Source organism: Eurypyga helias, unplaced genomic scaffold (assembly GCF_000690775.1).
Source record: "Eurypyga helias isolate BGI_N326 unplaced genomic scaffold, ASM69077v1 scaffold9280, whole genome shotgun sequence".
Lineage (NCBI taxonomy): Eukaryota > Metazoa > Chordata > Aves > Eurypygiformes > Eurypygidae > Eurypyga > Eurypyga helias.
Genome location: NW_010226287.1, coordinates 16649 through 28938, shown reverse-complemented (window position 1 = coordinate 28938; position 12290 = coordinate 16649). Strand labels below are relative to the sequence as shown.

At 36.3% G+C, this 12290-nt stretch overlaps 1 protein-coding gene across 3 annotated transcripts in view; it reads left to right on the top strand.

The window, feature by feature from the left end:
- Window positions 1-787: 787 nt before the first annotated feature.
- Window positions 788-12290, top strand: part of MTF2 (metal response element binding transcription factor 2) — a 13133-nt gene continuing 1630 nt past the window's right edge. For 2 of the 3 annotated variants that reach the window (XM_010152425.1, XM_010152419.1), the window contains exons 1-13: window positions 788-982; window positions 1097-1178; window positions 2260-2355; window positions 2728-2828; window positions 3195-3343; window positions 3935-4030; window positions 5122-5190; window positions 5977-6100; window positions 9445-9512; window positions 9895-10065; window positions 10706-10814; window positions 10979-11037; window positions 11170-11274. In XM_010152425.1, the coding sequence (XP_010150727.1) occupies window positions 2280-2355; window positions 2728-2828; window positions 3195-3343; window positions 3935-4030; window positions 5122-5190; window positions 5977-6100; window positions 9445-9512; window positions 9895-10065; window positions 10706-10814; window positions 10979-11037; window positions 11170-11274 (1127 nt within the window). In that variant the 5' untranslated portion in view covers window positions 788-982; window positions 1097-1178; window positions 2260-2279. The remainder of the gene's footprint in view (window positions 983-1096; window positions 1179-2259; window positions 2356-2727; window positions 2829-3194; window positions 3344-3934; window positions 4031-5121; window positions 5191-5976; window positions 6101-9444; window positions 9513-9894; window positions 10066-10705; window positions 10815-10978; window positions 11038-11169; window positions 11275-12290) is intronic. The other variant, XM_010152433.1, reaches the window with a different exon arrangement.

Sequence of the window (12290 nt, the reverse complement as noted above, 5' to 3'; positions counted from 1 at the left end):
GGCCTTGTTGAACTCCATGAGGTTATATATAAATAGACTATATATTGTGGAGTGGTATGAGGGGGAAAAAGTGATTATTGGCTCAAGTAACTCTAACAGAGAGGAAAACTTATTTTACATTAGAAATTTTACATGTAGAAATTCTTCCTGTGCTGGAAACCTCTACAGCTGTACTTAGTGGCAAAGCATGATACTGTGTTTGAGGTACCTGAAATAGTACAGACCTTGAGTTAGTGTAGTGATCAGCCTGATTGTTTTCTTCCCCCTCTCCCCTCCAATGTCATGGTGTTGGTTTTTTCTTAAATTTTCTTCAGAGTAACATGTTAATTGTGAGCTAATGACTCTCCCTACCAAGGTAATGTCAGTACATCTGGCTTAGGAACTTCTTAGCTTCCTTGGAGTTTTAGAAAACTTGTCAGTGACTGACTAATGTTTTGCACAAGTAATCCTGTACTGAATATTTTTGATGGGTTCTTTGATGCTTCTGGTGACTTCATGAACAGTCTCTGAGCTGGGAAGTTTGTATCTCCCCATCCTCATTTACATTAGTTTATTTCCTAGAAGATTTTTCTGTGTGTAAACTTGTCAAATTTTGTAGACTCTTGTAGTAGCAGAGGCACTGCTACTAAAGGTGCATAAAGTCTGAAAATGTGACCAGGCTTTTACTTACCTGAAGCTCTGGAGTTAGCTAAGAGTTCTAGCTGTGAATCGTATTAATATTTGCAATATATAGCTTCTTTCTTTAACCTAATTCTGATCACCTTTTTTCTTATTTCCTTTTAGAGACTCTACAGCGGTGGGTAATTCACTGGTCCATAAGCGGTCTCCTTTACGTCGAAGCCATAAGACCTCAGCATCTCTGACCAAGCTGTCGTTACGTGATGGACAGAAAGCCAAAAAGCCACTGTGTAAATTTGAAGAAGGCCAGGATGTCCTAGCTAGATGGTCAGATGGCTTGTTTTATCTTGGAACTATCAAAAAGGTAAAAAAACCTAACTTCACTGGAGTCTTTCAGTATCATGTTAGAGTATTATTGTCTCACTTAGTGCTGTTTAGTTATTTGACTCACAGCTTCCGCTGTATTTTTGTTTTTCAGATAAACAAACTGAAACAGAACTGCTTCATTATATTTGAAGACAGTTCCAAATCCTGGGTCCTCTGGAAGGACATACAAACAGGCAAGAACTTCACTGAAGTGGTCATTGCTTGCTATTTTATTTGTTTAGATTACTGTATCTGTTTAAAGTAATTTTGGACTATTCATGTGATACAAAGATATGTGCAATTATCAAGTGAGATGCCTATTGTATATTAGCTTTGATTTTTCAGATATCTGGGGAGTAGCTAGTGTTTTAATAACCTTATGCTAACGAAGCATGGATCACAATTACTTAAAATCAGTTACCATTTCCTCCTCATATAAAGGCAGTGGAAGTCTGATACGGCTTTTGCTGATTCCTGATGTTTAAACTAAACACTAAACAGGAGAAGCTTTGTATTCAGAGTGGAAAAAATCAACCGTGTTACGGCTGAGAAGCTTTTAAAATAACTGCTGTTCTGCCTCTGCGTAGTATTGTTTAATGATCTCTGATTCATTTATCCTGTCAAACTTCAATGCTTGAGTATGATAATATGTAGACCAACTTGTATTTTAATCCAGATTTTAACATTCATATGTGGCATAATTGGAGCAAGATGTAGTTTTGTTTCCAGTTTGCAAGTTTTTTTCTACTGTTACTGTGTGGTTTTGTATGCTTGCAGATATGTATAACAAGTAATTACATATTTCCTAAGAGTGTTGGAGTTTAATATTAAGCGTTTTGGGCAGATATGTCAAAAAGAAATTATGTGCCAAATAGTGCATACATCTACACGCAAACTACTGTAAATGCAAAACATACCTATCAGTTGTCCAGATAGAATTTTTTTTATACGTACTTTTTAGCCTGCATTTACATTCTTTATTCAGTTTTCAGTTTTTATTGTTGATATTAACAAAACATGGACTGTATAGGTATATAGGCAATATATAACCCATAAATAGCTGATGGTCTATCATAAATGATACAAATATTTAACACACACCATCTGCATAAAAGGTCTGTTTTTATTGTTGTTAGGAAGTTAGGCTTTGTAACCATGTTTCGACAGTGTGCAGATCTGTAACTGAAATTAAGGAAAAAGCCATACGTGTTGTAACTATTCCAACTGCAGATGCAACCTGGAGAAAAAAAAAATCACTCTTTCATCTTTGTCTAGGAGCCACTGAAAGTGGGGAAATGGTCTGTACAATATGTCAGGAAGAGTATTCAGAAGCACCGAATGAAATGGTTATATGTGATAAATGTGGGCAAGGTAACTAGATTTTTTTTCCACACTTACTGCCTTTTGAAAGGTGTTTCGATTTGTTTTATGGAGGAGGATATTTGCCTGGCTATGACTGACTGCTCAACTGATCTTAAGTTTTATAGCCTGTAGTGCCCATTGACAGCTCAGTGAATAATGATAATCCATGTTAAAGTGACTTAACACCTGTTCTGTAAGTAACGTTTATTTTTTCTTGCTAAGAAAATGTAAGACTATTTTGAATGTGGTATCAGTCTTTGCATTTTTGGCACTTAATTATGGATAATGCCTTATAGTTGCAGTAAAATTATGTATAGTTAATTCTGTGTAAGCTTCTTTTGCCACTGCACTTACAATTTGGTTGATCCTCTTTTCATACAGGTTATCATCAGCTGTGTCACACACCAAATATTGATTCCAGCGTGATTGATTCAGATGATAAATGGCTCTGTCGACAGTGCGTTTTTGCAACAACAACAAAGGTGTGTTTCTACAAAAAACTTCTTAATACATCCCATTTTGTGTGCATACTTTTTTCCACTTCAGAAACACATGAAACATAGTTGGTGTCTTTTTCAGTGATTCCTCTTTTGTTAAGTTTGATCTGAATGGAAGTTGTGTGTTGGGAAGTAATGTTTATTTTAGACATAGATGACATTTGGTTTTCAACTTGTTCTTAAATAGATATTTACATTTTATTAAAAACATAAATATTATTAAAACATACATTCAGGTAAAAACGGTGTACTTGATTATATACCCACTTTGTAACTTTAAAATTAAAGGACTTGAAATTTTCAGAAATAATGTTACTGGTCTTGTAAACTAATGTGCTTGTTTTGGCTCAGAGGGGTGGTGCGCTTAAGAAAGGACCAAATGCCAAAGCGCTGCAAGTCATGAAACAAACATTACCATATAATGCAACAGACCTTGAGTGGGATGCAGGTCATAAAACCAATGTCCAGCAGTGTTACTGCTATTGTGGAGGACCTGGGGAGTAAGTAAACAGATAATATATTAACTTTCCTTTGTAATGCAGCTGCAAACGTTGGCCCTGATCCTGCAGACTTTTACTTTGAACTTGGTAGTTTCTGTTCCTATTTTGTGTAGGTACTAAACTAATTACCTACCCCCAAACTTGTTGAATCCTCAAGATGAACCTTAGAGTTAAGTAGTTGAATCCTCAGAACAAATGTTTGACTTAATGCAGCCGTGCCATGCTTGGGAAAAAACAATAAAGCTAACCCAGTACGTGAGAAGGAGCTTATGTGGAGTTACTGAGTTCTCATTATCAAGATTTAAAAGGTGGTTGTCAGAAGAAATTATTTCTTATTTTCTTCATTTAATAATGGAATCCTTTTACTAGACAATCTTTTATTCTCAGTCACTTTTCTCTAGTAATGATTCGTTATGGAACCAAGTGTAACTGAACTATTAACTGAACTATCCCTACAGATGACTGATAGTTTTTTTAACTGTGAAAATCAGTTTGGTGCAAAAGATCCCTTGCTATTTAAACTAAACGTAATGCAGAACTATTTGCGGTAGCGTTTCCTAACACATCTTGTTTTTCTTTCTGTTGGTGAAGCTGGTATCTAAAGATGTTGCAGTGCTGCAAATGTAAGCAGTGGTTTCATGAGGCTTGTGTGCAGTGCCTCCAAAAGCCAATGCTCTTTGGTGACAGGTAAGAAACTTAAGCTGTACTTTAAGGCTGTCCTGGTTTAAAATGTGTGCTCTTTGGTGACAGGTAAGAAACTAAGCTGTACTTTATGGCTGTCCTGGTTTAAAATGAGGGAATCTCATGAGACTTTATTAAGGCATCTGTAATAGAACAGTATTGTAAAAAACAGGGTGAGTTTTGTGTAGAAGGTAGTACAAAATAAAGCATGTGTTCATGTGCTAGGAAATGGCAGTTCTTCATCTCAGTTTAATGAAGGAGGTTGGGGTGGGTGGTGGAGAGGTAACCAGTACATAGTTGAAATCCGACTGTTGCTGACTTTGCTTCGTGTGGAAGTTCATTATACTATAGGGGCGGGCTACTGGGACCTGGCAAGCTTTAAAGCAAACCACCTCAACGGGCCTGTAAGTTAAATAAAGGTGTTCATGTTGCCTAGGTGACTAATCTCTTCTATGGAACAGGTACCGTGCTTCAAGGAAGGCTGTATGTGTGGGTGCAGTAGTTCTCTGTGCTATAGGGAACTGGAGAAAGCTGGAAGGATAGTTAGACTGAGCGGATCTGTGTGTGTATTGTGTTTGTGTGTGAGTCAGGACAAAAGGAAATAAGTGCTGGTCTGTGCTTTTGTTTTAAGAGGAACTGGGAGCAGATAAGACAGAAAGCTGGAGAAGGGAATCAAGGAGTATGTCATTACTTCGTTTGTATGAAGGAACTGAATTAGGAGCCAGGAGTCCATGGGTCTTTTTAAATGCATGCCTACACTAGTGCACATGTTTCTGCATTTGAGAGAACAGAGTGTGGATGTTACAGAGTGTCTTCACTTATGCAGTCACACGTTGAGGGACTTTCTCAGGGAGTATGAAACAGTGGTACCAGGATAAAATTGAGGAAGTGCCTTGTATCTGGTGCAGTAGGCATCAGCACAGATGGTGGAAGTTGATAAAGGAAGGTGGAGGATGAAGGAACTCTTAAATATGTGGCTGGGTTTCTAGTCTGCTTAACCTAATTTTTACATAACTAGGGTGTTAAAACATAAAGTGTGTGTGTGTACAGACACCCACCATCCAGACACATGTACATATACATATGTATATTTTTAGGTTTTATACGTTCATTTGCTCAGTTTGCAGTTCTGGACCAGAATACCTCAAACGTTTACCCTTGAGATGGTAAGTATGATTTTTAAAAAGAAAGTAAAAGGTGTGTTGAATACATGGGTGTTTTTCCTGGGTATTTTGATTTTCCTTGCAAAAAGGAAATCCAGTTGCTGTCTTGTTTGAGTTCTTACTGCTTGTATGAGCAGAGGCAGTTTTCCTTCAAGCTTACCCTTAAATGTAGAGATGTATTGCAATTGCGTGCTCCTGGGATTGTTCAGGAAGTAGCAAGCAACTACTCGTTATATATATGAGGATTGATATCTCAATCAAAGTCTCTTTTGCAGGTTTAGGATCCTGACACTAGGCATTTTTCGTATGTAATCAGTACTAGAGTACACATCTTAACACAATTTATAATAGTTTCCTTGATGAGAGTTAATGGCTACCTGTTCAAACCATCTTTTGAACAATTAGAAATTCAGTTAAGTATATATTTTTTTTTAGTACATACATGGTAGAAATTACCTTGTCAAATGTTAATTCACCAAAATACCTATATGAATTCAGAACTGATACACTGACTTACTTAAATATCCCATGGTTTAGACTGATTTTGGAGTTTAGAAGAAGGTTATGACAATGACATGAGGCGGAGATGAAAGTAAAATTCAAAGCAGAAGGAATCATGTGAAGAGAGATGACAGGAGATTTAATCTTGTTACCTGGCTGCAGTTTTAAGTTGTGCTTTGTGTTTTGTTAACTATGTTGTTGTGCTAATATCTCTTCTACTATATTATTTCAAAGAAAAGCAATCTGAAGTAAAATACTTTTTTTTATTCAAATACTTCTGAACTGTAGGGTAGATATAGCACATCTATGCCTTTACAACCTAAGTGTTATTCATAAGAAGAAATACTTTGATTCGGAGCTTGAACTCATGGCCTACATTAATGAAAACTGGGATAGATTACATCCTGGTGAGGTAAGTAATTGGAACCATACAAAATTGGTTTTCCTCACAGTGCATATGTATGTCCTGAAAGTTAGCAACCTAAGAGCTGTTCTGGATGTTAAATCCTTTATTGCCTTAAAATCTAGAAATTGCAAATGATGAGATGATCTTTAATTTCCTTGTGGAAATAAAATGCTTTATAGAAGTGGTGTATGTTTTTCTGAGCTTTTTAATTTCTCAAGTGATCCATATAACTTCTTATTTGCATGGTAACTTTAGTTACACTCAACTGTTTATTCTCTTGCGCATATATATTTTCCTTTTCTTTCATTTTATAGTTGTCTTGTTGTTCCTTGATATTTTCATGTACACAGACCAGAAGATCTTAAGTATAGAACTGAATCCAGAGTATATTGCATATGAAGACAACTTAGAAGTTTCTAAGGTGTAACACAAAACCAATTATTGTACACAAACATTTCCCCTTTCCTCACTCCTCCAAACATGGGAGTGATCGGTTTGCGTCCAGGTCTTAAAGATGGCTTTGATCCTTTTCTAGTCTGATTCTGCTGCTTGTCAAGGCATCCTGGTTTTAGTTCACTACTGTAATGGTTACTTTTCCAGCTATTTGATTTACTGGGTAGTTATCTTGGTTCTAAAGGAAACCCATTTCCCCAAGAAAACTTCATATTTAGCCAAGATGAGCAGTGTAGATATTTGTTTCTGCATGTAAGGTTGAATGCAAAATTTATGTCTAAATTCCAGTTGGCACACTGCTAGTAGAGAATGCACTTTCTTGCATGAAAATTGTGTAGGATTTTCAAGTTTTCTGATATGCATGGTATATAACTGGTTGGAAATTTTCTTAGAGTGAGTACATCCTACTCTTCTACTTCAGTAAATTAACTTGCAATCCGCTTTTACTAGTGGACACAACTTTAAAATCAAATATGTTCTTTGTTTAACTGAGTAACTACTTTTCATAAATAATAGATATACTTACAACTAGACTTAGTGTCAGTAGTTTGTTAGAAAGACAAGCAAACACTCAAGCATTACTAAAAACCACCAGTCTCATTAATAGACATCTGGTTTTCTTTTGGATGGATGCATTACTAAAAACCACCAGTCTCAATAGACATCTGGTTTTCTTTGGGATGGATGGCATTTCTTACCTAAGTCACATCAAGTCTCAAGCTTTAAAAAAAAAAAGCTACATGAAATGTAATTTTCACACCATCTTTTCAATAGAATGTGGTGTTCTGGGTGTTTTATTGCACAGTTTAACAGATACGTAAGCGGGGTTAAATGTTGACTTTTGTTTGTTTTATTGAGGGAAAGGTAGAGGAAATTAATGTTTGTTCATTTCACGAAATAGTTTAGATTTTAACATCATGTCAGAAAGGCTTGTCAGAGCTGCCGTGGTGTGGATGGGAGTGGAGCTATCTAGCTGCCATTGTCTTGGAGCACGCATGCTGTTTTGAAGAAGTTCAAAGGCTGCAGTCCTCTTGTGCTCTTCCTCCTGTCTGCTTTCAATCCATCCATGCTCAATTGATGTGGAAAACACAACTCCTTAGCTGGGGGAGGAAGGAAGGGGGAGAGATCCACCACTAAGTGGTGCTTTCAATTCCTTAATATTTCTACACCTTCAAGGAAACGACTTCTTTTAAGTCTGAAAACTACAGTTTTCAAGGGGTAGATTTTGAATAAATGCATAAAAGCTGTGTTGAGGAAGTCTTCAAGACTGTATTCTGAAAAGATTCTGAATCCCATGAAATTGGGAAAAATTGTGTCAAAATCTGAGGCAAATATATCTTACTGTTTTGGTTAATCTGGTTTCTTTTAGTCTTCCTGTGACTAATTTCTAATTAATAATGTCTACAGTGTAATGGGGTTAGGTTTTCTGTAGTAGTCTTAGCTTGCCACTGTTAAAAATGACACTTTAGTTTCTTACTTGAGCTGCTTATAATTGAGTACGAGGCAAAGTGGTTTAGCCATAGGTAGGGTAGGACTAAAGGGAGGAATTATCACACCTCCTCAGCCAGTAAGTTTTAATATGTTATTATTTAGGATGCAATAAATATATGGCAGTTTTGTACAGTTAAGTGCTGCAGAGCTGCAAGGCCTCTGAATAGCAGTGCATCATAGTGAATGCATATGGTGAAGATGTATAAAAACACTTGTGACTTTTTGTCTAAAATTGGTTGAATAACTCTCTTAAGTCTTGTAGTCAAGTAGACTGACTGTGAATCTTGCCCAGAATTGTGTTCAAGTTGCTTTTTGAGGGTATTTATTCATTTATTTAGCTCTTATCACACTTAATCCTTTGAGCATTTCTGTATGGCCTAACTGGTCAGAATTGTGTTCTTTAGAAAGTATTTGAAGGTTGGGTTTTTTTGAGCTGCAAATGTTATGGTGTCTGCTCTGTAGTATTTGTACTAATAGTGAAACTTAATCTGTGTGTCAGCTCTGTAATTGAAGATAAACTTACTGCACAGCCAGTTGGATAGAAGTTTGGGAAGACTTTGGCATGGCAGCTGGAAATAATGGAATTTAAAAATATCTGTCTAAATATAAAAATAAATCTAACTTTCAATTTCATAAGAATTTCATAATTCATAAATTCCAAACGTAAATGTTATGTCCACTTCTTTATAATCACCAGCATACTGATCCTGCTTTATGTCTCTAATTTGTAAGTATGTGCTTCTTTCAGAGAGGAGGTTTCCTGTTTTGGTAGCTTCATAGGGACTAGTTACTTCAAGCTTTCATGCAAGAAAGGAGGTTGGACAGGGTCTCAGCAAAAGGGGCATGAAAACTGAATATTTTTTTACTCATTTTTCTGGGCCTCTTCCTCTTTCTTTGTGTTTTTTCTGGGCCTCTTCCTCTTTCTTGTTTGTGCGTTGAGTAATGTAGGCAAAAATGGAAATTGGGGCCTGTGGCAGGATATTGGTTAAAATGATCACCAATAAGATAGTTAACTCTTTGTGTCAGTATAGTTATCTTCTGCTTGCAATCCCAATTACTTTGGGAATACATAATGCCACAGAAGAGTTCTTCTTAGACTTGGGAGGGCAAGGTAGTATTATGTTCTTTGAGCATACTAAAATTCTTTGAGATGTTTTTCTGGCTTTGCTTATGACTGAAACTCAAATTCTTCAGCCTGGGCTTGATCCTGGCATGAATTCTATGGATGTATATCACAGAACATAAGGCATAATGACTGTGATCCTCTGGGGTTACATAGTTTCCATAGCCAAGGTGTCATAAATGTACTTCACATCCAAACCTGTAGTTACAGTGACTCAAAGTAACTGGAATCTTTCTATTACTAAAGAATTTCAGCGGTTAAATGACTTCTTAATACTTCACAGCTGGCAGATACACCAAAATCTGAAAGATATAAGCATGTACTGGAGGCATTAAATGATTACAAGACCATGTAAGTTACTGGTACTTTTTGTTTTAAATGCTTGCTTGTTTAATCTGATGTAGATTAGTCTTCAGTCTCCTTTGCTCAGTCTGTCTGATTATCACGTTGGCTGCAGATAACACAAGTTTTAAATACTGTTGCTATTTCAAACTGTAATATTACATAACTATTGAGTGGAACCCAGATCATGAGAGAACTTGTTTCTACTTCCATCCTCTTCCAACCTCATAGTCTCTGTATTTGAGAGTGAGGACTGTCTTAGCGGAAAGGGGGGGAATAAAGTAGCATTAGAATAAGTTCTAATTTGCATAACTTTGTTTTGCATGTATACTGTTTTAAAAGTTGCTTTTGCTGAGGTCAGAATTCTAACAGTTAATTTAAAATCATCTAGGTTTATGTCTGGAAAAGAAATAAAGAAAAAGAAACATTTGTTTGGCTTGAGAATTCGTGTTCCTCCAGTGCCACCAAATGCTGCTTTAAAGGCTGAGAAAGAACCAGAAGGAACTTCTCATGAGTTCAAAATTAAAGGCAGAAAATCATCTAAACCAATCCCTGATGTGAGGTACAAGAACCCAATCATTCTAGCAATGTTGTGGTAAATTGGGACACTTTGGGTATATTTGTGGTGCCTATAAAAAAAGGCTTTCTCATTGTGTAATGTATTTTATTTAATAATTGTAAAGGTGGGCTATTTGTGATAAAAAGTTCTTTAAATGAATTTAATTGACATTCTATTAGGGTCCTTTTTAAAAAAACAAACCACCACAAAATTTAGCACAGAAGATATCCCAGCTTTGCTGTCATTTGGAAAACAGTATCTCTTGCCTTTCTGTAGGCATATTTCTTATGCAATGATTTAACTAGCTTTCTAAACAGGAAGTAAAGTGAAGTTGGAACTTGTATTAGATCTGCCTTTTTTTTTTTACCAAGTGTGATCATATGAATGAACAACATCAAACACTTGTTCATTCCTCTTCAACATTAGGGAATCTGTCATCTTACTAGAAAGATGTTGTATCTGTTTGCTATTCTAGAGGCAAAAATATGTAGCTTTGTGGTAAATCAAAGGTTTTCAGGTACAATCTCATTTATTGCGATGTCTTAGCAATAGGCATCAATTGTTTTCTTTAGGCAATGAATACACATGTATTGAATGAAAACTATCTTCAGTAATATAGAACAAAATGTAACTTTTCTTTTAGGGAACTAAGTAATGGTATAGAAAGGAAGGGGAAAAAAAAATCTGTAGGTCGTCCACCTGGTCCCTATACGAGAAAAATGATTCACAGAACTCCAGAGTCATCTCCTCTGGTAAGGCTTCAGATTGCCCATGTCTTTCCCTCTAACTGGGTTATGGTTTTTGAAGACAAACATAACCAATTCATCTGAATCATGATATTCCCCCATGCATCCTCGAACAAAATTGATACAGCAATTAAAACTTAATTTGAAGTACCCTTTTTCTTCCTGCTTAGGATAATGAACCAGTTCCAGTGACAGAGAACCCAGCCTTGGAATTACCTTGCACTGTTGGGTAAATTAAAAAAAAAAAATCACTGTAAAGCATTATAATACTGTGTCACTTACCTGTTTTCTGAAACATCAGCTCAGTTTTTAATGTAACCTTACTTTCATTACATGGCAACCCTGCTATGTTGCATATCAGGAAATCTGATGGAACTGCACATTCATCCAATACCTCAGATGTGGAATCCACAGGTGCTGCCAGTATGAAAGAAACTACCTCATCTAGCATTTCCAGACATTATAGGTAACTATTCAATTACTCTTACTTGCTATAAAGATTACAATTTGCTGTATGTTCATTTTAATAAAACTTTTTGAAAGGTGGGACAGGAAACAATTGGTTCAGCAATGCTTCGTCCTTAATAAACAGAATGTACAGGGATGCTAGAAGGGAGATCTTGCCGAAGCATGACAGGTAACGTTTTAAGCCTGATCTCTTAAAGCCTGAGGTTCTGTTGTGCTACCAGTCAGTTCTGAACCCTTTGGCTGATATCTGTGAAATCTGATCAAAGTAGTTCTTAAGAAATTATGGTCTAACAAGATTCATGAAGTTAAACATTTGGATGAGAGAGACCCAAACCAGGAGGCCCCACTTAGAAGGGCCGACAACTTTCTAATCATTCGTGGCCTAGTCATTGCCAGTGGTGTTTTGTTGCTGGTTTAGTTGCAACTTTGGCAAAACAAGGGTAGAAGATAAGGTAGGAAGTTGACTTAAGTTATGGGGCAGCTGTAGCAGATGTGAAATGGAGGTAAAGGTATTGCAGAGCTAGTGGGAGAATTAATAGCTAAGAACTGATGGTATTGCAAAGGGGCATAACATAGAGGATGTGGTAATTTCCTGGGATTTGGAGTAGTGACCAACTCAGAGCTATGAATTGCATGGGGCAATTAAAGAAGTAGGACAAAAGAAAGCTAGACTTTTAGTTCTGCTTACAACAGAGTGGGGATTTTCTGTGCTCACCAACTACTGTTATTTTTTGATGTAAAAGATGCAGTTAAATTACACTTAATAGAAAGAATAAAACTCCATGAACAGTTCCTGAGCTTAGTTTTCTAAAAAGGCCACAAAAGAGCTGATGTGTACCCTGAATTTAATTTTAGCAGCTTTTGTGTTTGTAGGCTTGTGTTCATGTTAAAAAACAGTTAGGCGTGCTGTGATTTTTCTACAGTCAATAGAGCATGAGAAATTTTTGGCAGATTCTTCATGAATTATTTAACTACGATCAACTTTTCTGCAAATAAATTGTTACTTGAACATTT